This window comes from Sturnus vulgaris, chromosome 13, assembly GCF_052056855.1.
Source record: "Sturnus vulgaris isolate bStuVul1 chromosome 13, bStuVul1.hap1, whole genome shotgun sequence".
Classification (NCBI taxonomy): Eukaryota; Metazoa; Chordata; class Aves; order Passeriformes; family Sturnidae; genus Sturnus; species Sturnus vulgaris.
The window spans coordinates 13,081,614-13,105,600 of NC_142255.1; the positions used below are offsets into that span (position 1 = coordinate 13,081,614).

Genomic DNA, 23,987 nt, shown 5'->3' on the forward strand with positions numbered 1-23,987 from the left:
TGACACAGCAGAGAAAATGAACCACAGGCACAATAAGTTGGCGTCATAAGACAGCAACGACACTTTGGCACTGCAAGGAACCATGGGGAAGTAACAATGTGCTCAGTGTAAAACTCCATACCTGGCAAAGCAAAGGCACCACAGAAAGAAGGTATGAATCAGAAAAAGTATGAATTTCCTCACAGGGGCCCTCTCACAAGCTGTATCTCCCTAGCAGCGGTGGCATCAAGCCCAGAGTGACTTTCACTGCTATTTAACACTAGCACAAGATCCAACTTCAAACTGTGAAGCCCTGCTTCAAAGGCAAAACAAGCCAGTGGGGAAACTGTAGGAGGGAACAAATCCTGCAGACTGAGAAAACTCAGTGGATGGATAAAGCAAGCACAAGTTTTCTAGCAACAGTGATGAATACACACAGAACTTGCAGCTCATCAAAGGTCAATCCAACTCAAGACAAGAAGGAAACAAAACCTCTGTGACCTGTACAGGTTTTTTTTTTTCTCAAGGTGGTACCCCATGGTTATAACACAAACTAAGATATATGCATCCACAAATGGCCCTTTATAACAAGCCTATCACAACAGACCTAAGGACAGCCAAGCTTTTATAGAAACTTGGAAAAGTAGAGAAGAAAAGACAGATCCCTGATGCAGTCTCTAAGGAAGCTTCTCCATACTCTCCAGACAGGGTTTTCTTTGGAGCCCATAATTAACTCTCAACAGCTCCACATCTACCCAATGCCTGTTATACCACTCCTCCTCACAGGGCATCAAACATCCTTCCCATTCTCTAGGCCCTACCACAGCAAGACAGACTTTGACATACTTTTGCTCTTTACACATGAGCTGAAGAAGATACATCAGCATGTCTTTGGGTTTATAATGGTCAAAAAAACAGGAGCAGAAGGAGTGAAAACATGTTACATATGGCCCGTGAAGAACAAAACTGAGCTGAAAGGCTGTTTTTCACAATAACATGATTGTTATTTACCTGAGGCTAGAGAAGGATCAGACCACAGAAGAGCTTGTGGCTGTTTAAGAGACGGAAGAAACCATGTTTACCTCATATAACATGAGTCGAACGTCTGCTTGCTGGCTCAAACATCGCCTCAGGCTGCCCAGGATTTCCAGGCAGAAGGCCTCATTAGCTGCAGAATTATAGCAGGCATGAACATCTGCCTGGACCTGAGAAGGAATATTTGTCATGTTATACCAGTTACAATATCACAGCACAGGAGCAAGGTGGTAAGGGTCTGGCCCCTGAACAATCACTGAGACAGTCCTTGTGCTGCCAGGCTCCTCATCATTGTCATGGAGCAGCAGGAACGCTCCCCAGAATACTGGTGCTATAACAGAGAATGACTTTGAGGAGCAACATCTCTAGGCCAGCTTTTCTTTGCACATTGCATTTCCTACAGCTTTCCTTACAGGAAAGAAATCCTTACTGGATTTCCAGGATTAATCCTTACTAAAGCTGTATTTCCATTCTGGGGGAACACTTTCCTTTTGAGTTTTTCAAACAGTGCATATTAGACACCAGACCATCTCACATGTCCACACAAGGACTGCAGAACAGCACTTACCTGAGTGGCACCAATGGCTTGGCTGCACTGGGAGGAGGACAAGCTGCCCAGAACCTTAAAATTTCTTAACAGGAGCAAAAAGCCAGCGACTGCAGCCTTACGAGCATCGAGCTGCCTGGGAATTGGGACAGGAAAGAGGGTTATGTAAGGAAACATGGAAGCAAGAAACTCAGAAGCACATAAAATACCAACTCAGCAATGAAAAAAAGCCCACAAATACAGGGTGGCTTAGCCCTGTACAACTGTATTTCCCAAAAGGGCAGTACAAACAGTCAAGAGCTGGGCAGTTTGCTGGAAACTCTCCTGCTCTACACTCTCACAACATTCAATCTCCTTTCTGTCCGTACAATGCTCGTACTCAGGGAGAACTCAGGCCAAGACCCAAGCATTAAATATCCCTTGAAAGCTGGAGAGTGTCACAGACTCAGAGTTGGAAAATTCCTCATAAAAACTCAGTGTTTTGCTTTGCCCACAGAAATGCCAAGTCTTTCTCAAGATCAAGTCCTTGCTTTGAAAAATGATCCTAAATTTTGAATTCTATATTCATAGCCAGGCAGCCACTGGCCAACAAAATCCAGTCTACAATCACAGAAGGATGGTTTGCTCAAAACATGACCAAGAAAACACCTTGTAAGGGATCAGAGGTAACATGGCAGCTCAGCATTCTGGTCAGTGGTTCCTTCCAGATCCTCCCTGGATGTATTCAGCTGTGCTAGACACATGTTGGAATTGGTTTTAATTTTGCCTATGTATTTGGAGTTCCCAACAGCTTTCTGAACTGGCAAAGCCCATTCATTCAGATGGGGGTTGGGATTTGTGTCTCTGTTCAATGGAGTTGTGACTGACTGTTGTGACTGTGCCACAATTCCAGGCTAAAGGGACAGGACACTATCTAGTTATGGGAAGAACACTGTAAGAAGATACTTAACCAAAGTAAAAAATACTTCTGGTCCAAAACCATAAATGAGTTGTAAAAATTTTTTCAAATAATCCCCTCCTCAGCTTACCTGGAAAAGATAGCTTTTTGGAGAACAAGTATCAGGGAGTCCCTCACTGACATGCTGACTTTGAGCAGAGGCTGGAAAGGAAAATAACCTTTGGAGAGAAAAGCACAAAGGCATGCCAAGCCCTTGGGGCATATGAGCTCATCTTCCTCAGGTCCATCTGGCCCTACATTTCCAGTACTGTCATCAGTACAGTAGGAAAACCAAAACATTTAAAAATAGACAAGAAAACCCATAGAGTTGTGGCAGTGAGACACCTTAAGCAGGTTAGTGAGGACAGAGTGCAAGGGTTTAGGAAAATAACAGGTTGGACAAAGCAGGTAAGTTAAAACACCAGGGCAGTATCTAAGCCCAGGCAAAGAGGAATACTGACACGGAGCCTGGAAGGAGAAAAATCAACGTGACAGCTACAGCTGTTCAGCTAAACACTGTAGACTTAGTTTTCTACAGGGTACAGCATCAGGGCATCTTCCAGATGAAAGGACAGCACAGACCAGTTTTGGTCCCGTGCCAGACCACACCATATGCTTTTTGCTAGAGGGCACATGCAAATCCATGCTTGAAGAACAGTTGCATGCTACACCGGACAACCCACAGCAGAGAACGAAGGCTTATTTCATGAGGAGGGTTATCAGATCATGCATATAATTGTGGCCCAGAGCTGTCACTGGAACTGAACTAGCAAGGAGATGCATGGAGAAATGCAAAGCTTTACCTGTACTGCACGGAGGAGCCCTTGCACTGTGTCAATGGGCAGAAAGGACAAATTGTCAAAGGTCTCTGTGACTTTGGAGGATGAAGTCTGAAGCACGAGAGGAGCAGACACAACAATATTGGACAGCAAGTCTGAAAAATAAAAGGGCAAAAAGAACAGCTGATGCCAAGGGGCCAGAAAAGCCTGAGCAGAAGATGTCTGTAGAGCTAACAATTCCAGACTAATCAAAGACCTTCCATGACAGAGGTCATGATAAAATGAGCATCGACAAATTGAATCTACTGCAGGCACCAAGTGTTAAAAATGCTCCCAGTCCAGCTGAAGGGCCTCACCCCACCAGAGGGCACTGAGATGCAAGGGAAGAGGCTGCAGCACTGACATCCCAGCAGCCCCAGAAGCTCCCAAGCCTAAGGACGAGGTGAAGGCAAGGCTGGGAACGTGAACAGGCAACTGACTGATGATTCTGACTTTCTGTGTGTCAGCTGTTCCATGGCAACTGCCTGCAAACATACTTTTCACCTGTCATGAATACAAGGCAAAAACCTCAGTCAGAGGAGAAGGAACAACTAATTTTCTTGGCTTCAGGTGACTTCAGCAGATGCTTCAAAAACCAAATCACATCCTGGGCTGCAAAAGTAGCTTGGCCAGAAGGTTGAAGGAGGGAATTCTCCTCCTCTACTCCACTCTGGTGAGAGTGGACTTTGGAGTACTTTCAAGTACTATGTCCAGCTCTGGGGTCCTCAGCACAAGCAAGACAGAGACCTGTTGGAGCAGGTCCAGAGGGGCACAAAAATGCTCAGAGGGCTGGAGCACCTGCACTATTGAGATGGGCTGAGAGAGTTGGGGTCAGTCAGCCTGGAGAAGCAGACTTTGGGAAGATCATGTTGTAGCCTTTTGGTACTCAAATGGGGTTTATAAGACGAAGACAGACTTTTTATCAGTAGCTGCTGTGATAAGAATGGGGCTAATAGTTTTACATTAAAAGAAGGTAGATTCAGAGTGGATATAAAGAAGAAATTTTTTATAGTGAGCATGGTGAAACATTGGCAGAGGCTGCCCAGAGAGGTGGTGTATGCCCCATCCCTGGAAACATTCAAGGTCAGGTTGGATGATACTCTGAGCAACCTGTTCTGGTGAAGATCTCCATGCTCATTACAAGGCAGTGGACTAGATGACCTTCAAAGGTCCCATCCAACTCAAACCAAATTCTGTGATTCTATAATGTGTTTTGAGGAGCTGTGTTGTGACTGCCAACAGAGCAGAGCACATTTCTCTCTCTTTTCTGTTACCTATGAAGTGGCTGACAGGAGACGCTGCTTTCGTGAGGACTCTGTTCAGGACCTGCTCAAGAATATCACTTCTGATGGGCTCATGAACCTGAATGAGGAAGAACAATAAATAAAAATCAAAACCTTTGAGATATTTCTGTACTTCACAGCACAGGCATTGTACAGTACAAAGAAAATCCAGATCGGACAGGTAAACAAGGATGGCCACCAGAAATCCCCTTTCAGCTAAATCCACACAGATTGATTCAGATTTCATCCAAGGACAATCAGAACCAGCACACACAGTACACTCAGAACATAATGGTTCCAATGGTCTATGGGATGAAAATTTACCAATTTGGTGAAGATGAATGGGTTTCAACCCCACCTTGTCAGATTTTATTTGTACCTCTGAATTTCTCTACCTTCTCTACCTCTGCAGTTTCTTGGAAACTGTAATAGGGATTACACAAGTATCATGACAGCAGGAAGAGATTAGAATTAGATCTTCCTGAGGATGGCCTCTTCCATCTGGAAAGGGGCAAACAGGAGCCAAAATCTAGCACTGTTTGCAAAACACTCACAATGGATATAGCAGGCAAGGTTTTGACATCATTTACCAAGAGAGAACAAAACCAGAGTTGTTCTACCAAAAAAAGCCCTCTCCAGAAGATACACTACCTTAAACGTTTCCAGCAGGATACTTGCTCCCAGTCTGCAAGCCTGCTGGGCTGGCATTTTTGAAAGGCCATGACTGTTATCAGCAGCTTTTCCTCCAAAGGGCTTTTTTGGTTCATAGGACTCCATTAGGCTGAAGCCAAGATCCACCAGGCCCTGAGTAACATGGTCCCAACCAAATGCACTGAGGAAAATATTAAACAGATAAGGAAAGAAACAACTGAGTCATAGTCTAATCTAAACTTTAGAGCAGAGGTAAAATCTTCTGCAGTCATTGCAGGGTCCAAAGGAGCAGTGAGAGATACTTGATGACAGCAGGGAAGATGACAGCCCTCACAACCCTGTGACTGTCCTTAGGCTGAGGGGCAGGTGCTCAGCACACCTCTGCAGTCCTGGTTCTTCATCAGAATTCCTTTCCAGCCCAAAGGTTTCCTCACTGTTGGGAATGACGTGCCCTCAGGTCTGACTTCCAACATAACAGCAGGCTACAGCTGGGATGCACGAGTACCCTACTGATGTCAAGATCTTCAAGTCGGAGAAAAAGAGAAGAGGAATGCCTCCCATCAAACTAAAGGACAACTGGTGACAGACCAAAGCTATCCCACAGGATGTTTAAAGGACTAACCAGTGAACCAGCTTAAACGGTGAAACCTATTCCTCATCCCTTGATCAGAACACAAACTACAGCCAGCAGCATGACTCAACATGCAGATTAGGCCCTGATCAGTTTAGTCCTTTGTACCACCAGATCCTGAGATCTGAGGTAGAATGAACAGATTTATACAGCCGCATGTTATTGTGGTTTTTTTTTTTTTAATTCGCTAATATAAAACTGGGATAAAACCTTTGGATTTTGACACTGATCCCTGCCGGCACATGGTCAGAAGTATTTAGCATCCCAGAGTGTTTTAACAAAGCTGAAACTCTCCCCACTCCTAAAGTCCATTGAATGTTCTGCAGCACGTGGCAGCAACTCACCTATTTTTCACCACTTCCAGAATGACAGCAGTTATATCATATTGTTGAGGAAACAAATCCTGCAGAAACTTGGAAGCCTGAAGGAACTGCAAGTCCTTGCAGCTTCTTGTGATTGATGTTTTCAAGAAATCAAATATCTGGAACATAAAATCATTAAGTGTGAGGAAATGATCTTTGAAATGTGACCTGCATAGTCTTGAGTATGTTCCAGTAAGAGCACCAGCCAGACACAAGTTCCACTACAGCCTGCCAAATTTTTTAACTAATTTCTTTGTCAGGACAAATACACCAGTCTCATTAAGTGCCTCAAGGAGGGTGACTTGCTGCCAGATGCTCTTCATGTGGCCACCACAGAGCCAAAACATTAGAAAAATAAGACTGCTTTTCTTCTCATCCTACAATACCAACCCACAGGAATCACTACGCTGGAAAATCGTGATATTGCTCAGAGTCTTTTTACAGCGTTTAGTAAAGTACAGCATACCAGCGATCTAACTGCCTACCCATGAACATCCTGAAACCATTTTAAGCTTAATTCTGATGGGACTCTGACTTAACCACGCTTCCTTTCCTTTACAGGAGTGCAGAATGCATCCCCATGGAAGTTCTCTGCAAGCTTATCAAGCACATACCTGCTCTTGCAGTCTGTGTTTTACAGCAACTGACAGCAGAAGGGCCACACTGAAGGGACACAGGGCTCTACCAGGGTCCTTCTGTTGCTCAGCCTAGGAAACAGCAAGGAGCAGTGAGAAAACTTGTTATGTTCAACTGAAACACCCTGGAAATCCAGGAAGCCATCACAGGCACAAGTCTCTTCAAACTTATCACAGCACTAACTAAAGAGAACCTGACTGCAATCATAAAAATTATTAAATCCCTTGTCCAGATAATAAACTAAGTTTTTAAACTCTGCTTCAGTATCTTCAAGAACAGTGGCTGCTCCATCTTTGCATACCTTCAGATGTCTAATTAGCTCCTCTCCCAGGTCCTGGTCCAGGTTGATGACAGAAACAATGTGGAGAATAACAGTGCCTTCCACGTGGCGGAGCTGGTCCAGGGGCATTGTGGCCACCTCAAGGTCCACTGACCTGTAAGTTTTACCAGAAAATAACAAGGTTTCCAAAGCCAGAAATTATTCCTTATGGATCGAGAAAGATGTTCTTGTACGAGGTTTAACTGTTCAAATTCAAGGAGCCCTGGGCAGGACCAGTGTGGCTACAAATACAGGTAGTAAAGAAAGGGCGTGACAGAGCAAGAACTTACTGTGGAACCCTCTGTTCTTCCTTCTGTTTCTTATCCAGCTGATTGAAAAAACTGATGATTCCTTCCAGAACAGTCTTCTTACTGCCCTGCAAGGCAGAACACTACATTAAGCCATTGCAGGGCCTGCAGTATACCAGAGAACAATACTCAATTCCCTCACCTGCCACAAATCTCAGGGTATCTTTCATTTCCCTCCATAAATTGCTAAGGCAGGTGAGTGCTCCTGTATGGCTCATTTCCAGTTTTCATATTTCCAGATTTCTAGTTTTCATATTTCTTTTGACTGCACTTATTTCTTCTGACTGCATTATCGAATAGCTGGAAGAAGCTCAAGCTCTGGGGTGTTCTGATTGTCTTTTTTTTTTTTTTTGAAGTTGTTATTAATTAGAAAGGATCCTTTATGTTTTAATCAATTGGGAAGGCTTTCAAACTCCTAACCTTAAATGTAACAATACATTTTGGCAGTGGACCCTACTGACCCTCTATAACACACGTATAATTTGTCTTTGGATCATTTTGGTATTGACTTGGTCACAAATGAAGCAAGGAAAACAGCCAGATCACCCTGTCAAAGGGCAGAGATGTCCCTGGCAGTCTCTGCTCTGGAGAAGAGCACAGGAGATGACACATTCCTAGTACAAGTCATACTACAGCCCAGTAGTCAATCATAGTGCATGAGCTATTGTTGTAGCATGCAGATCACAGAGAGTGAGCAAAACCACACTGAAAAAAAACCCAATCCTCTCTGCTATCTGCTAGGTCTGTGCTCATCCCTTATTTCCCAAAGATTTGCTTCTCTTCCCACAAGGAAGACCAAGGTCCCATCTTTCTCTGAGCAGTCAGCTTCTTCAGGCTAGATAGAGCTAGAAGAAACAAAACCTAATGATGTTCTGTTGTGTTTGGATCAATCCAAATCCCTGCCACAATCCAGAATATAGATCACTCTGGACATTTTTTTTTCTGATGGAATAAACCTGGGGGAATCCAGCTTCTGTGAGCTTTTACCTTTGCAGAAAGCAGCAGCAGCTGATAGACCAGAGGGGGAATTTCCTGCAGGTCTAATCTGGAGAACATCCTCAGGATCTTTTCCACCACAAACTGCAGCTCCTCTCCTGATAATGGAATATCCCTGTTGAATCAAAGATTTTTTTTTCATAAATACATTGTTTATTTGCCAAGGATCACTTACACATGGAATAAAAACCATGATGCCACGCTTAGATGTGTTTTGCATCCAAATGGATCTGGTGTGGATGCTCATTGACCAACCATCCATGGTGCTTTGCCTGGTATGGTCAGACTTCCTATTTGTATTTGCTCCAAACTGATTGTGAAATAGGACACAGACAGCACAAGTGCTCACAGCACAAGTCGAAGTTGAAGAGAAAAATAATTACCTGAACATGTTGGCAAGATGTATTACAGAGCGAGGATCCCACCTGGTAAAACAAAGATATGTTGGAAGATTGAGAGCAAGCCAGATTATCATTTAGCTCTTCCCTCCTACACAATTATTCAATGTCACCATTTTCGTTTTACATTATGATCCTAAAATTAGAAGCCAGATTTCTACCAAAAATCATAAACACCAATCTAACCACCCATATTTCCATAGCTGTGAACTGCCCCAGCTCCTTTAATAACAAATGCCAGAAAAGGAACAAAAACAAGCACTTTTTGTGACCAATTCATGCAACAGTCTGACAAGATCTGGGAACAGGGTGCTCCCTTGCCTTCCCAACTAGAGAAGACACTGTCACAGAGGGCACAGATTCAAGGAGGACAGGACACACAGCTCGTGGTGATGTCTTTTTTCAAGCACAATGTGAAACACTATTTTGCCACAAAACCGAGACCTGCCAGACATACATACTTGCTGGAACAGAGGGTATTTATCAGCTGTTTCTTAAACTCTTCCCCATTCAGTTCACCTGAAAAAACAAAAGTCTTAGGAATTGATTCCAGAGGAAGGGAGGACAAGCTGCAGAAAAGGAGCTGATAGGGATTACCTTTCCCATAAGCCAGATTCTCCTTTGAACTTGCCAGTGCTGTGAGAACAGTGGAAAACAGCTCCAAGGATTTCCCGTTGGTCAGGCTGCCCCCTTTAATAACATCCACAAACAGGTTGGCAAGCTCTGCTAATGCATGGCCTGGCAGCTGGCGGGCCTGAGAGAACAGACAACAGGAGAGAGCCTGAGGCAGCACACGGAATGCCACGGAATGTCACCAAAACCCAGCAGAAGACAGAATTTCTTACAGGGAAATGCTCCCTTTAAAGGAAAATTCAGCCCTGAGATCTCTATTATGTACCGTTTTCTTACAGAACAGATTGTTAAATGTGATTATAGGTTTAGAGTTTTGAGCCTAAGACTAAGCATCTAAAGATAATCAAATTCACACACAGAGCCATTTAACTTAGTCTAGGGAAGATCCATGGAAAGGATACTAATTTTCCTCAGTGGCTCAGTGAAGTATCTCAGTTTACATACTAAGTTATACTCAGCAGAGCCCAGGAAAGCCAGGCCAAAGGAGCTTTACCTCCAGCATCAGCAGTCCTATGATTTCAGACACCTTGCCCAAATGTAGGTCCCCTGACTCCACTAGCGGGACGCAGTGCTTGTAAACCTGGAGTCTCCTGAGAACACCGCTTCTCTGGGAACAGGGGGAGCCTTACAGCAAGCAAATAGAGGGAGAAAAAACGGGGAAAATGTTATGCAAGTAACAGCATGTTGCTAAACTACCGGAAATCAGCCAGGATAAACTGTCACCTGGCTGCAACTTCCTATTTTACCTATCCGACAAAATAAGTAAAAAAATCCCAGAGAACAGGAAATTAGATACTTGGATAAATTAGTCGGCCACCCTGTTATCACATCCTGTGGTTCACTCAACCTGCTGCCAGGGATCACGAAGTGTCAAAATTTTGAGAAGAACCAGCTTGGCAACGAGCTGTCATCTGACCAGCTCAGTCCTACTGCAAGTACCTGAGGGCTCTCAACAGTAAATCGCACTTACCACGAGCTCATCTAGTCCAGTTTGCTATCTCCCGGCACGTATTTATGGATGTCGTGCTTCCCTGTGACAGCCCTGGCGAGCCGGTTTTTACCAAAAGTGACACTTCGCAGTGCTGCTGGGCGCGGGCTGCACCCCCCGAGCGCAGCTCACACATCACCCACCTTTGAAGATCCCTCTCAGCAGAGCCGCCGTCTCCCTGCCCTTCAGGGCCTGCCTGGTCACCATGTCACCCAGCTGCAAGAGAAGGGCACTCTGTGAGCCGCCCGCGGAGCGGCCCCGGCGGCGCATCCCCGCCCGGCCCGCGGGCCCCGCGCACCTCGCCCTCCGCCAGGCCCTGCAGGGCCTCCTGCAGCCGCTCGGAGCCCTCCTCGGCCGCCAGCGACAGGATGCGCTGCGCCATTGGGGCCGCGGCTCCGAACCCCGAAATTCCCGCCCGGAAGTGCCCGCGCGTCACCCGGGAAACAGCTCCCGCCCCCGGCGCGCGCTTCCCGGGGCCGGGGCCGCGAGTTCGAGTCCCGCGGGGGGCAGGCAGCCTCAGTCACAGAGTGACAAAGCGGGTCAGGCTGGAACGGACCGCGGTGCGGCACCTGGCCCTGGTCCCGGCTCAAGCAGGGCCGTCCTAGAGCGCACGGCACAGAATTGCAGCCCGATGGTTCTGGAGTATCTCCGGTGAGGGAAACTCCGCAGCCTCTCTGGGCAGCCTGTTCTGGTGCACAGTGAAAAAGTGAATGGAGTGGGGGACAGGCACGTGGGGTGGGCAGCCGGGGGTACCGGGTGTGAAAAACGAGGTTCACTTTTCCGGTGGGTTTTAAAAGTTTTAATAAAAGGCAATAAGAGACAAACAATAAAGCAAAAGGTTATACGGCCAGGTGTTTGGCATTCAGCCAAGAGTACACCTGCTGTTTTGGAGACACCCCCTTAAACTCATCAGCCAGTGCATATACATAGACCTATCATACATTTTCAAACTTTTCTATAAACTACTTTTCATATTCCAGGAACCGTTTTACATGGCCACTCTTTGAGTCCGTCTTTTTAGAGCATGCGTGTTTCTTGGCTGTGGTTTTAATTTATTTTTCTTGCTAGTCTTAATTTGGGCTGTGGTCTTCAATTTCTACAGATGGTCGGTGCTGGTAGCTGGTATATCAGTAACAGGTGTCTTCACTGGATGCTATCCAACCAAGCAGATAGTTCACTTACTACAAAGACATTTATCAGCCTGTGTTACTCCTAAAGAAAACTCCCTCTTAAAAACCATTTCAACACACTATAGTATCCACCCTAATATTTGCAAAAAGCCAATACCATAATACGTATTTATAACATATAACATTTGGCACAAAGTGCCCATTCAGGGCACCTTGCACCAGCAGCGAGTGCCATCCACGTGGGGTTCAGATACATTTGAGTAAACCCTTTAATTCCAGGGGACATGAGGGGTGGCCTTTAGCGTACCAGGAGGTGTAGCCCGCCTTTAAGCAGTGGGATTTGGCCAAAGGATCCGGTGCCAGCACAGCATGGGAGCTTTGGCAAGCCCTGTACTCACGTGGAGCAGGAGTTGATGCTGCTGAGCGGGGGGAGCGGGTTTGACGTGGGGCTGTGGGGACAGGGAGAACCAGGCCTGACAGAGAGATGCACTTAGGGATCTGTCATAGTACATCAGGGTGGGTCCCCCTTGAGACCCATTTACCCAGGACAAGACACTCACTTTGTGGTGCCAGGGGTTGTACATGTGTCTGCAAAACTATTTCACCTGTAATGACCATGCTGGCCAGGATACCCAGGCGGCCCAGGGATCACAGGCTCTCTCTGGCACCTCAGTAGAACATTATTGGGTCTATTTGGGAAACCCCATGCTGATGATGTACCCCTATTTTATGCACTATCTTGTGCTGAGCCGTACACAAATGTCCAATGAGCTGTAGAAGGGAGCTAAGCTTTGCACAAGGGCTGGTGTGGAAAGGGGATGGGAGGGTTGGGGGTCTCCTCTGAAGAGCAGTGCACAGTGCCTCTGGCCACAGCAGCATTGCTCAGAGTTTTGGCACAGGCCCGATTTTTTCCTCAGCAGCACCCCCACTTTTCATCTGGAGTCTCGTGCCTTCCTCCTCCTCCCTCCCTCACATCGGGGTCTCAGCTCCGCTCGCAGGACAGCCCTGTGTGGAAACCAAATCCGTAAATCCCACAGGCGTTACAAAACATGCCTTGTGTAAGCCCCTTCAGCCCTGCTCTGGTGTTAGCCTGGCCCTGCCACCTTCCCAAAATCCCCATCATGGTAAGAGCCTGGCCAAGCTCCTCTCCTGAGCTTGAGCACAGCTCCATCCTCACCACATCTTCACTGAGCTCCTGCAACCCTTGACCCAAAGAATTAAGGCTGCAATGGCTCTCCTCCCCTGAGTAGCTTCAGCGTGCTGGGGCATCCCAGAAAACCCATTTTGCCATCTTGCTGCACCCATATGTGGACTCACCTTTGTATCTCCCACATCCCAGGGCTCCCCTTCCTTCTGGGTCTGTGGCATCTTCCCAGGGGTGGAATGGGTTCCAGTTCCCAGAACTCTGAACATTTAATCATCACTTGAGGGCATTATAGAAATTTTGCCCGTACCCTTTTTTTTTTTTTTAAAGCTGAAAGGGGCCTTGTATGGATGCTGGTTTGGGAGGCCTCATAGGGGAGGAATTGGAGAGTCCCAGGAGCATCCTCTGCCACAGACCCATCCCCACAGCCGGACCCTGCCCACACGGCCAAATTCACAGCAGGACCTTGCCAGGGTTTTTGGGGCAGAAGCTGGGGAAGAGACCTGTCCTGCTCACCCCGGGGAGCAGGCCGGGATGGCAGGCTGCCCACCACCTGCCTCTGTCCCGGCCCGTGCTAATGAGCAAGTTACACAACAAGGAGCTTTTATACTTTGTTAATCGGGTCCGGCATCCAGCCCGCCTCTCCACGCACGCTCCGGCTGGTGGTGGAACCCCAGCTCCCTCCTTCCCTCTCCTCAGCTGCCTTTTGTAATGTTTTAATGGGGTTTCTTTCCTGGGCTGGGCTGACTTAATTACAAAGCTGCAGTGAGTTGATGCCTTGTGACGGTCTAATCCCAACCCGGTGACTCTACAAAGCTTTCGCCCAGCTTCCTTGCTGCTCCACTCCAGCCTCGCCATCCCTGCATCCATCTCAGCTCTGTGCGCTGACCTCCCGAGGACAGTCCAGCTTTTCCTCTTCCTGGTGAGTATCCAGGACGTTTTTCAACTGAAAGAACTGCGTTGAAGACCATAATCCAGCCCTCACTCAACCTGGCACCTCCAGAGCCTGAATTGGTTTTAGTGCCTGGAAAAAGGGGATGCCTATCCCTTTCTCCGGAGGTGGAGGGCAAGAGGATGCCCCTGGGAAATGGTTGAGCTGGAGCCAAGCATCCCTTACACAGCCAGGGATCAGACACAGCCTGGGCTTGGACCTGGTGCTACAGCCAGGCAGGGGTAGATGCTGGAGGCAGGATGAAGGCAGCCCTCCCCCTCGTGGATGGGAACAAGGTGTTTCACCCACACTGCGTTGGAAAGATGGTGAGAGGTTTATAGTCCAGCCTTGCAGTTGGTGGAGCAGTGAGACTTGAGAATTTGGGAAATACTTCAGGGGATATGCATTTATTTTGATAATATTTCTTTTGGTAGTAGAAATAAAAGGATGAGCTGGCTGCCTGGCTAAAATTGGATGCTCTGCCCATGTGAAGGTGGTCTGAGACAGAACAGTGCTGAGTGAGCGCAGGCTGAGAAGCTCCCAGCCCAAAGAGGAAAGGCAGAGTGAGAAAAACATGAAAGGATGATCAATACACAGATTTTTAAGCTGCTTTTGTGAACATCCCTGGTGTTTCTCCCAGGGCAGGCAGAGATGCAAGCAGTAGGTGATGGAACTGAAGAGGGTTGGGGGTGTCCTCTGGACACCTGCTCCTGCCCCCATCTGTGGAAGATGTGCAGGGAATGGGGCATAAGGGAGGCTGTGGAGACCATTTGGATCCATGCTGATTCCTCCTTCCCTCTGCCAGTGTCCTGCTACCGACAGAAGACAGAGGACAGCATGTCTGCAGTTGTGAGTACTGTTCCCACGCTGCCCCATCCTCTGGGCTCTGGCCAGGCCCTCCTTGCAGTGCTGGGATGGGATGCACATAGTGCACCTTAGTCCAAGCAGCACACTATCCATCCCTGTCCCACTGCACCCCCTTGGGTGCATGTGTGGAGCTGCTCCCCTTCCCCAAAGCTCCCAAGGAGACTTGCAGTGGGGTAGGGAGCTGGGGGACTGTTTGGGGAGCCCCCACATCCTCTTCCTCCCCACCCCAGACGGGCACATTTCGGATTGTGTCGGAGGAGGAGCAGGCCCTGCGCACCAAGCTGGAGCGCCTCACCACCAAGGACCACGGCCCCGTCTTTGGGAGGTGCGAGAAGATCCCCCCACACACCCTGCAAAAGGTGAGGTGGCTCTGGGGAACAGAGGACAGGTGCAGCCCAAAGCTCCAGCTCCTCAGGGGCCAGAGGAGACCTCTGGCTGTCTCTTGCACTGGGGGGATGCACTTACCAAAATGCCTCCAAGCTGGGCACGTGAGTGACCCTGCCCTCTGTATGCTGGGATGCTGCAAGGAGTTTTACTGCTCTCCCCCAGTTTTTGGGTGCCTCCACAACCCCCGGGGTGTTTTAGAATGTGTGCTGACATCACTGGGTCCCCTCTCTGCTGCCCCCAGGCAAAGGATGAGCTGAATGAGACGGAGGAGAAGAGGGAGGTGGCGGTGAAGGCGCTGCGGGAGCTGGTGCAGGAGCGGGCGGGCGGCGAGGACGTTTGCCAGAAGGTGGCTGAGAAGGTGCAGGAGAAGGATGACTCCTTCTTGCTCCGCTTCATCCGTGCTCGCAAGTTCGATGTGCACAGAGCCTATGACCTGCTGAAAGGTGGGGAGGAGTCCTGGGCTGTGATGATGGGTGAGGCTGAGGGTACACATCCCCCAGCAACTCTCAGTCCTGTGCTGGTGCCTCCTAGCCCAGACTGGGCTGTGCTGGCAGAGCAGGACCCTTGACATGGGACGGGAATGAAGAGAGGGGATAAATAGAAAAAGTCGGGGTTTGAAGAGAGGGGATAAATAGAAAGTCATGGTTGAGGGGCTTGGAAAGAGTTGGGATGGGGAAGGAAATAAATGAGGGCAACACCAGGCGTCCTGCAGCACCAGGACAGTCCCATTCCTTGCAAATTTACCCAAACAAAATGGAAAAAACCCTCACACGTGGTGATGGTTTCATTCATGCAGCAAACCCAGCTGGCTTGGGCTGCATTCCCTTGAGACTCCCATGCCCTATACATGCCCTTCACTCCCCGCTCTGTACCCCTGTAACGAGCCCCTTCTGCACCCTCCTGATGCCTCTGTGCACAGTGCCTGGGGGGCTCTGCGCCCCTGGGGCACCTCTAGGTGTGGGGACAGGTTGGGGTGCTTGTGGCACCCTCTCCTCACACTGAGAGTGACCCATAGGGATGGAGGGGGAGCAGAAAAGCAGCTCAGACAGTGGCTGCTGACTGGAACCTCCCTGGCTCCAGCTCTGCTCTTCTTTGTGACAGCTTAGGAGATAATGAGTTGTAATTATCAGTGCTGGCTCTCAGACTAGCTGTTTTGTTTGCCTGCATTTTCCCAGGATGAAATTCCTTATTTTGTGCCTGCAGGGTGCCAAGAGAGGGTAGATGGGGGTTTTCACCCAAACAGCGAGTAAGGGGAGAAGGGAAATGAGGGGGGAAATCACTTTATGTACTTGTTGAGGTGTTGGAGAGAAAGCAGGTGTGAGAAGCTCTTGGCAAGGGGAAGAATAACACCAAGCATGCTGGGCCTCGTGTGCTTCTGAGCTTCTTCTCCCTTTGCTGGAGGAGACGTGGGACACAGGCAGAGCTTTCCACAGCTCTTGTGCTCAGCACTGACCTCTCACCATCACCAGCCCATCCCATTTCTGGCAGCTCCCTCAGCTTCCCAAGGCCGGGTGAGCAGCTAGTTTTCCCAATTTTTGCCTCTCTCCAGGCTACGTGAACTTCCGCCAGCAGTACCCCGAGCTGTTTGACAACCTGAGTGCCGAGGCCGTGCGCAGCACCATCGAGGCCGGCTACCCCGGCATCCTGGCCAGCAGGGACAAGTACGGGCGGGTGGTGATGCTCTTCAACATCGAGAACTGGGATTACGAGGAGATCACCTTTGATGAGGTGAGCCCAACTCAGAAGTTGCTCCCACAGCAGAGTGGTCCCGCTTTTGGGCTTGTCCCGCTCAGCACCTCTGAGCACAGCATTCTTACACACACACATCTGTCCAGCCATACAGGTGGAAGTAAATCTGTAGCCCTCTGAATTTATCCTTTGAGGGAACCTGGGTGAGCATGGTCCACTGTATTTGATCCACCCCAAAGCATGCAGTGCAATGTGAATGCCAAATTCAGGGTGTGCATCCCCCAGACCATGTAACATGGGCTGAAGAAAGGCACCACACCATTAAATCAAGGGCAGAGGAGAAAACTGAGGTATAGTGCATGGAAAGGGTTTCTTGGCAAAGACGTCTTCAGGCATGTAACTCACAGCGTCTCCCAGTTTCCTTTTCTGCTCAGCTCTCAATCTGGTCTCAGTGTATCACTGATACAGATATGATGCTCATGAAGTGAAAAGAGAATGTGGTCACCCCCTCCCTGCTCTGAGATCTGAAGGCTGGCTGTGACAAGCAGGCTGGAGTCCAACCCTGGATAACACTCCATGGGATTCTTCCTGGGTACCCCCTAGGGCCTATGGGAGGTGAGACCTCATACAAAACCCTGCTATGTCTCCTCTCCATTAGATTCTTCGTGCCTATTGTATTATCTTGGAGAAGCTGCTGGAGAATGAAGAGACCCAGATCAATGGGTTCTGCATCATTGAGAATTTCAAGGGCTTCACCATGCAGCAGGCATCAGGGATCAAACCCTCTGAGCTCAAGAAGATGGTGGACATGCTGCAGGTGAGGAGGCAAAGTCTGCACCCAGCAGTGGCAGAGGGGACCCTGGGGAAGCAGGGAGCTCAGAAAAGAGAGGTGGCAAGGCTAGCAGGGTTTGGGATTGCCACCATGCTGGAACAATGAGAAAGCATCAAGGAGAGGCTGTTCCCCATCACCCTCTCCCTGCCTTGCCAGCTAATTGGCTTAATCCTGCAAAATTTTCCCACCCCATCTCCCTGCCTTCTCAAATGCCTGACCAGAAGCAGTACTACCACTCCTTGCAGCATCCTAGGGCATACTTTCCCCATGAGCCTCTCAGCCCAGCCTGGTCCAGGCTGGATGGAGACTCACAGGCATGCCAGTATTTCTGCCTTGGACCAAATGCCAGACACTCTTCCCAGGGAAGGTCTTTCTCATGGAGTGGGAGCAGTGAGCTATCTGGGAGGTTCTTCAGCTCCCTGGTGCTCCTGAGGCCAAGATGGTTGATCCTCTGGGTCAAAACAGAAAGGGGCCACCAAATAGAGAAGGGGAGATGGAGCAAGGAGAGCCATGGCAGTGCTGGTATATCCATTGCTGCCTGCTCAGATCTGGGTGGACAGCACCATCTGTAACCATCTCTGTCTGGGTTTGGGATCCTAGGACTCCTTCCCAGCACGGTTCAAGGCTGTCCACTTCATCCACCAGCCTTGGTACTTCACCACCACCTACAATGTGGTCAAACCATTCCTGAAGAGTAAACTGCTGGAGAGGGTGAGTGTGGGAAAGGGACCTGCAGGCAAAGGCTTATCCTTGGGTGAATGGAGCAGCTGGGAAGAGCTGCCCTGTTCCTCTGCTGAGGGTCACTCCCATCTCCCTCCAGGTCTTTGTGCACGGTGAGGAGCTGGAATCCTTCTACCAGGAGATCGACGCTGATATCTTGCCAGCAGACTTTGGTGGCAACCTGCCCAAGTACGACGGCAAAGCAACCGCAGAGAAGCTCTTTGGGCCCCGCATTGAGTCCGAGGACACGGCTCTCTAAAGCAGGAGCCTGCTGCCCTCCCCTGTACCACAGCCCCAGGGGTGGCCCTCTAACCCCAGCCGCCTCCCTCCTGTAGCATTGGTTCAGTGACTGCTCGTGCTGAGGCGCTCAGGGCGCGTTGCTCCAGCCTGTCCCTCCTGTCCCCACCCCAGGCAGCGGGCCGTCCCTCCCAGGCACAGCATCCTTCCCTCCGGAGCCCGTGGAGAAAGGAGGCCACCAGCCTCTGCCACAGCATTTCCTGGAGCTGCCAGGGGAGGACAGGGGAGTGTCTGCTCTGGGAAGGGAGGGCTACAGAGAAGGAGAAATAAAGTGTTTAACAGCAGAGCTCTGTGGTCCCTCATGGTGAGGAACAGGGCACAGCTTTTTGGGTGCTGGCAGCATTGCTGGGTCTAAGGAGACCAGGAGTGCCAGCATTTGGCAGGAGACCCCTGTCCCCTCATCACTGACTACACTTTGGCACTGGGACCGAGGAACTGCCCATCTCCATCCTCCCTGCATTCCAGACCAAGTCCCTTTCTTGCCTGGGAAAGGACCCCCATTTCTTTGTTACCTGCTCTCACCAGGGAAGAGAAGTCAAATGCAAAAAAAAAAAAACAAAAACAACCCAACCATGGTCCCAGGTAGAGCTGTCTCTGCCTAATACCTGCTTGGGCAGAGACAGAAGCTGCAGTAGCCACTGAGACTAGGAGATGAATTTCAATCACAAAACAATTGAAAGACAAGCAGAACATACCCTCCTAAATCCTTCAAAAGCCTCAGCACCGTTGTTTTTCCTAGCACTGCACTGTGAAAGGGAGCTCAGTTAGGGAAGCCCCATCAAAAGTCACCATAGAGAGCAAAGGATGGTACCTGTGCAGCAAAAAAGCCGCACCTGACACTAATTACACCTTGCTCAGGTGGGGAAGAGGGAGGCATAAGTAGCTGTCCCAGGCAGAAAGTCTGTTCTGCTTCATGTACTAGGCATCTCCTCCAGAAAGTTCAATTGGACACCCATTGCCAGATCACCTCCTCCCTTGGCCAGCAGCAAGGCTCAAGAAGAGCAAGGTCCTGGTCTGCCCAGGTTACCTTCTCCCTGAGCCTGCTCCCACAGTGTGTTCTGTTCCCCCTCCCAGCTCCACATGGGTCCTTTTCCTCAGCCAGATCAGACCCCCACCCGAAGCTGGCTGAACTACAGGGTGCTGACCAGAGCTACATTCATCAGGGCACTAGTTCAGGACATGGGGCTGGGATTTAGATGGGTTTGCTCCAGCCTCAGTTACTTGCTGAGTCCATGCATGGCAAGGCCCAAAGCCTGAGGCTGTGCCAACTTCATACAAGAGTCCAGAGACAGAGCAAAAGGCACCTCTCCACCTCCTTTGGAGCCATCCCAAGGAAACCACGTGTGACAAAGCTGCAACGATCAGGCGAGTGCAAACACAACAGCACAGCTTGTCTGGAAGGCAGAGAAATTGCAGCTTGTAGAAGCAGAACGAGGGGTGGGGGGGGGGAAATAAAAAAATCCATCCACACAGACAGGAGGATCACACTGCTGCCTGTGGGGTTTAGACTGGAATAGTCACAGCTTTTGGGAGGTGCCCATGGCTGCTCACCATTCCTGTGACAAATTGTCAGCCAGGATCTTGCTTTGATGGGGAACTGCACAGCAGAGCTGGGAGTTGAGTGACTGACCAAGGCAGGAAGGAGTTTTGAAGTAGATCTAACAGCTAATTCACAATGGCCAATATAAATTGGCCACAGAGCACCCAGTCCAGCTGCCCTCCACAACTCTCTCCCTTGGGCTGTAGATAATAAACCAGACACTGGTGAGTTGTTAGGGTCAGGTGAGTAGGGCTTTTGGCAGGGCTTTTGAATGCCCTAGGCTCAAAGATGTCACTGTCCTGGCCAGAGGTGCTGGTTTGTGTTTCTTCTGCCAGCAGCTGAAAGATTAGGAAATGTACTTGCTCTCACAGAGGGAGAAATAACAGATGTTCTATTCCACTGGCAAAAACAACTCTTTTTCAGTAGGTTCATGGCAGATGTGTTTTTTTAAGCCGATGCTATACCCATTCTCCACCAGCGTGGCATCAAAGACTTCTTGGCCAGAAGACAAAAAGCAACCAGGAAAGGCTTGAGCACCACGAGTGCTTGTATCACCTTCCCCCCAGCCAGCTCCCCAAGCTGGGCCTCAGGGAAGACTGAGAGCCTCTGCCAACATACAGAACTTCACACACAATTGCTAGATGTAGCACTGACTTCAATAAGTCCTTTATTTTTAAATAAAGAAACCCCACTGAATCAAAGATAACAAAATTACATTTTGTTTTGCAATGACTTCCATTTTACACCACACAAGAACAAAAATTAAAGAAAAAAAATCAAAGACAGTTTTATATATTTATATATAATTTTAAAGGTAAACATCAGCAAATATAGAAAAATTGCATTGCTAGTTGCAAATCATCTCCCCTGCAGCTCTCAGCTCCAGAGAATCTGACTCAGAACATGGCAGCAGGGAGGGTGTCTCAGTATACATGCTTCTTCAGGGCAGAGATAGTTACAGAACATAATTTTGCCAAATTGAAAATATTTTCATAGTCAACTGCTCACCAAGAACACTGGAAGTTACTCTGCCTGTTCTAACACAGCTGCATGAGAAAACCAAGGGCACAGGTCTCCTCTTCCCAAGCTTTTACATACCTTTTTGGCTAGGAACTTTCAGAGAAAGAGGTTATGCTTTCTCAAGAACGGCTAGAGATCTGTCACTGGGAATTACAGTCAAGCTGTCATGTAAAATAACAAGAAAATATGCCCCTTTGGAAAGCTGTTGACTTGGGCAAAGCAGTAAGATTTGGTTGTATCAAATACAAATGGGTTTTATTTGGCTGCTTTTTGTATTTTAAAGACTTTCCAGTTGGCACAGACCATGAGAATGGTCAACATCCCAGCAGAACTATAGTGGAGATCCTACAAGAAAATTCTTTATCTCCTCTCTGGTCATGCAAGAACTCTGATTACCAAGGAAGTCTGTCAGTCAGACCAAAGCAAAGGGACTTTGTGCCACTTTGTACAGCTGTTCAGGATAACTCCAGAAACCTTTCCAGCACAGCATGGAAAGCTGGCTTTGACTCATTGATGGCACTTGTGCCTAAGCTACCCTAACAGCTGAAGAAGTCCAGGCCAGGGTCACTCCCACTCCCAGTGAGAAGAGGGTACAGTAACAGGGCACCCTCCCTTGGGCTGGTGCTGCTCTGAGGCATTCTAAGCTTGGAGAAAAATCAAAGTCTTCATATCAAGAAGGGCTGTTTGCTTTTCACCTAGAAGCCATGAAAGAGACACTGCTTTGAGTCACTGTGGCTCCAGCACCTTCCCAAATAAACCAACCTACATAAGGGATACAGACACATGGAGTATGATTCAAGCCAGAAACAAGATGTTCTTTACAACAAATGACTTACACAGGCAGCACAAAGGATCAGGCCTCCTCTGGTCTCACAAAAAAAATAAGAATTTCAGTAAGCTTCAGACAAGCATAGCATTTCCAGAAAACCTTGGAAGCAATCCAGGAGACTAAACTGGCAATTAAGTCCTGAAGATGGTACTCTCTGCTCCTTCCTTTGAGATGTAGCCATTTGAGCAATCTACCTCCAGCTATGCTGCTGGAGTGTTAATAGACACAAAAACTTTGGGATTGCAAGTCACACATTAAGCAAAGCAAACCCTGCTTCTATGACTCAATTCCTACTGCTAGAGGAGCAGAGAGCTGAAAGTGATCCTCTGCTTATATACATTGTTATTTTAAGCACTGAAATTGACCGTAGCCAGTTGTAGGCTGCCCACAAAAGGTCCTGTAAGTCAGCACTCAGTTGTGCAGTGTGCATCACCAGCGTCTCAGTAATAGTGTCTGAAAATTTACCAAAAAGCAAAGCCCCAGAAGCTCTGACAGAGCTGTTACTGAAGTCTCTAGATATGCTGATGTCAAGGGAGGAGGAGGAGGAAAAGGGCAAGGCACCACGTGTCAAAAGGGCTGTGGTCTAGGAACTTGTGACAGATCCAGGACAGATGACACACAGGTAGCTTGGCTAAATTCAGTACTGGAGTTAATAGTTCCCAACATTTTTACTTAATGCCCCGTCTTTGTAACCCATATCTTCATAAACATGAACTGCAGAAAAACACTCAGGAAAAGGATTGCAGGGAAGTTCATCATGTGTTTGCCTTTACAGTGCAACTACAACACTGCCAGACCCACTCAAAAACACCTTGATTTAGAAGCTAACAAGGAGACAATTAAAAAATGCTGGCAGAGCTCTTGTAGTGGCAGCTGAAGTTCCTTGTGTTCAGTCACAGAAAGTCTGAGCTGCTTATTTACCATTTTCAGATATCTCCAGAAAAATGGCAAAGGTGATGGTTGGACCAGCCTAACCATCAAAGAGTTATAGTTCTGCAACTTGCTGTCTGATTGAGAGGGTCCTCAGGGTTCATGTTCAAGTGCTACTTACATTCAGTGATGGGAAGCTGTGTTTACCATGAGACTACCCATGAAAGAGCTCTCCTAATGATTTTTCTAATCCCAGTTTGAAACTAAGCAGAGCACATGTCAGACTCACCATGTTATAATCTTGAACTGCTCTATCAGACCATACTGCAATGATCTACAAGTGCACACTTCAGCAGCCTCATGTGTTTCCACAAGAGATGAAAAAGACTTCACCTCTAAGACTGAAAAATTCAGACTGCATTTAAGGCTGGGTTCACTGGCCAAATAAAGACCACCTACCCACAAAACAAGACTAGTATCACCTTATTTTGGGAGATAAGAGTACTTCAGATTAGGACTAGACAAAGTCCCATGTGTCATTAGGTATCAATTATCCATCATTGTCAGTAGCAAGATTAAATACATAATTTAAAAGTCTTTAGATTACATGAACTGCAGCTTAATTCTCTCCTAGTTCCCCAAGACATTTAAGTGACTGCTGCAAATCTGACTACAAGTCTTGCTTTGAAAGAAGCATCAAATTTGTTGAGATGGAGAGAAGAGTTTTTTAACATTGCTTCCACCTACAGGCTTAATAAGCTGAACCTCAAGCTCCAGAAACTTCGCACTAAAAAGACACAACAAAAGTTGTCCTTCCCCAAAGAAGCCAGACTCAGTCAAGTCACAAGTGATTTGAACAGTTTTAGATTCAAGTGCAAAAACAGGGCAAAGGAGCAAGACAGTACCCATGGTACTTCTGTAGTTGAGAGTTTCAGTAAGTCCACAGCACTGGCACTTCCGAAGTATGAAGGCTTGGGTTGTGGGGCAGGAAGGAGTACTCCTCAGAAAGGCTCTCCAAGTTTAAAGAAAAATCTCTACTTGATTAGACAAAGCTACAGCTCCTGCTGCTTTGAGAACTGCCCAGTTGCTCACCTCATTTTGGGAGACTTAGACACCTAAATTTATACTGTCTCTATGTGATGTGTACATGTGTTGTTTACACTCCACTTCTGCTGAAGCGAGAAGATATTTAAGTCATACCCAATGAATA

The 23,987-nt window shown here is 48.1% G+C and overlaps 2 protein-coding genes across 5 annotated transcripts in view; one reads left to right on the forward strand and one right to left on the reverse strand.

The window, feature by feature from the left end:
• Nucleotides 1-10,903, reverse strand: part of FANCI (FA complementation group I) — a 24,246-nt gene extending 13,343 nt beyond the window's left edge. For 2 of the 3 annotated variants that reach the window (XM_088172611.1, XM_088172610.1), the window contains exons 1-16: nt 10,665-10,733; nt 10,027-10,157; nt 9,498-9,654; nt 9,362-9,419; nt 8,886-8,927; nt 8,494-8,617; nt 7,489-7,574; nt 7,181-7,313; nt 6,858-6,950; nt 6,226-6,362; nt 5,251-5,431; nt 4,591-4,678; nt 3,302-3,432; nt 2,590-2,660; nt 1,583-1,697; nt 1,062-1,184 (exon numbers count right to left, since the gene is read on the reverse strand). In XM_088172611.1, coding sequence (XP_088028737.1) covers nt 1,062-1,184; nt 1,583-1,697; nt 2,590-2,660; nt 3,302-3,432; nt 4,591-4,678; nt 5,251-5,431; nt 6,226-6,362; nt 6,858-6,950; nt 7,181-7,313; nt 7,489-7,574; nt 8,494-8,617; nt 8,886-8,927; nt 9,362-9,419; nt 9,498-9,654; nt 10,027-10,157; nt 10,665-10,728 — 1,734 coding nt within the window. In that variant the 5' untranslated portion in view covers nt 10,729-10,733. Of the gene's footprint in view, nt 1-1,061; nt 1,185-1,582; nt 1,698-2,589; nt 2,661-3,301; nt 3,433-4,590; nt 4,679-5,250; nt 5,432-6,225; nt 6,363-6,857; nt 6,951-7,180; nt 7,314-7,488; nt 7,575-8,493; nt 8,618-8,885; nt 8,928-9,361; nt 9,420-9,497; nt 9,655-10,026; nt 10,158-10,664; nt 10,738-10,819 lie in introns of those variants that run through there. The other variant, XM_014886337.2, reaches the window with a different exon arrangement.
• Nucleotides 10,904-13,499: 2,596 nt separating this feature from the next.
• Nucleotides 13,500-18,802, forward strand: RLBP1 (retinaldehyde binding protein 1). Of its 2 annotated transcripts, XM_014886320.2 has the most exons (8): nt 13,500-13,717; nt 14,532-14,575; nt 14,824-14,952; nt 15,222-15,423; nt 16,530-16,708; nt 17,328-17,486; nt 18,102-18,212; nt 18,322-18,802. In XM_014886320.2, the coding sequence occupies exons 2-8, from the start codon at nt 14,564-14,566 to the stop codon at nt 18,478-18,480; spliced, it is 951 nt and encodes a 316-aa protein (XP_014741806.1). In that variant the 5' UTR covers nt 13,500-13,717; nt 14,532-14,563; the 3' UTR covers nt 18,481-18,802. The 2 variants fall into 2 exon arrangements, with proteins under 2 accessions (XP_014741806.1, XP_088028995.1); XM_088172869.1 differs by lacking the exon at nt 18,102-18,212 and having other exon boundaries at nt 13,509-13,717.
• Nucleotides 18,803-23,987: the final 5,185 nt, after the last annotated feature.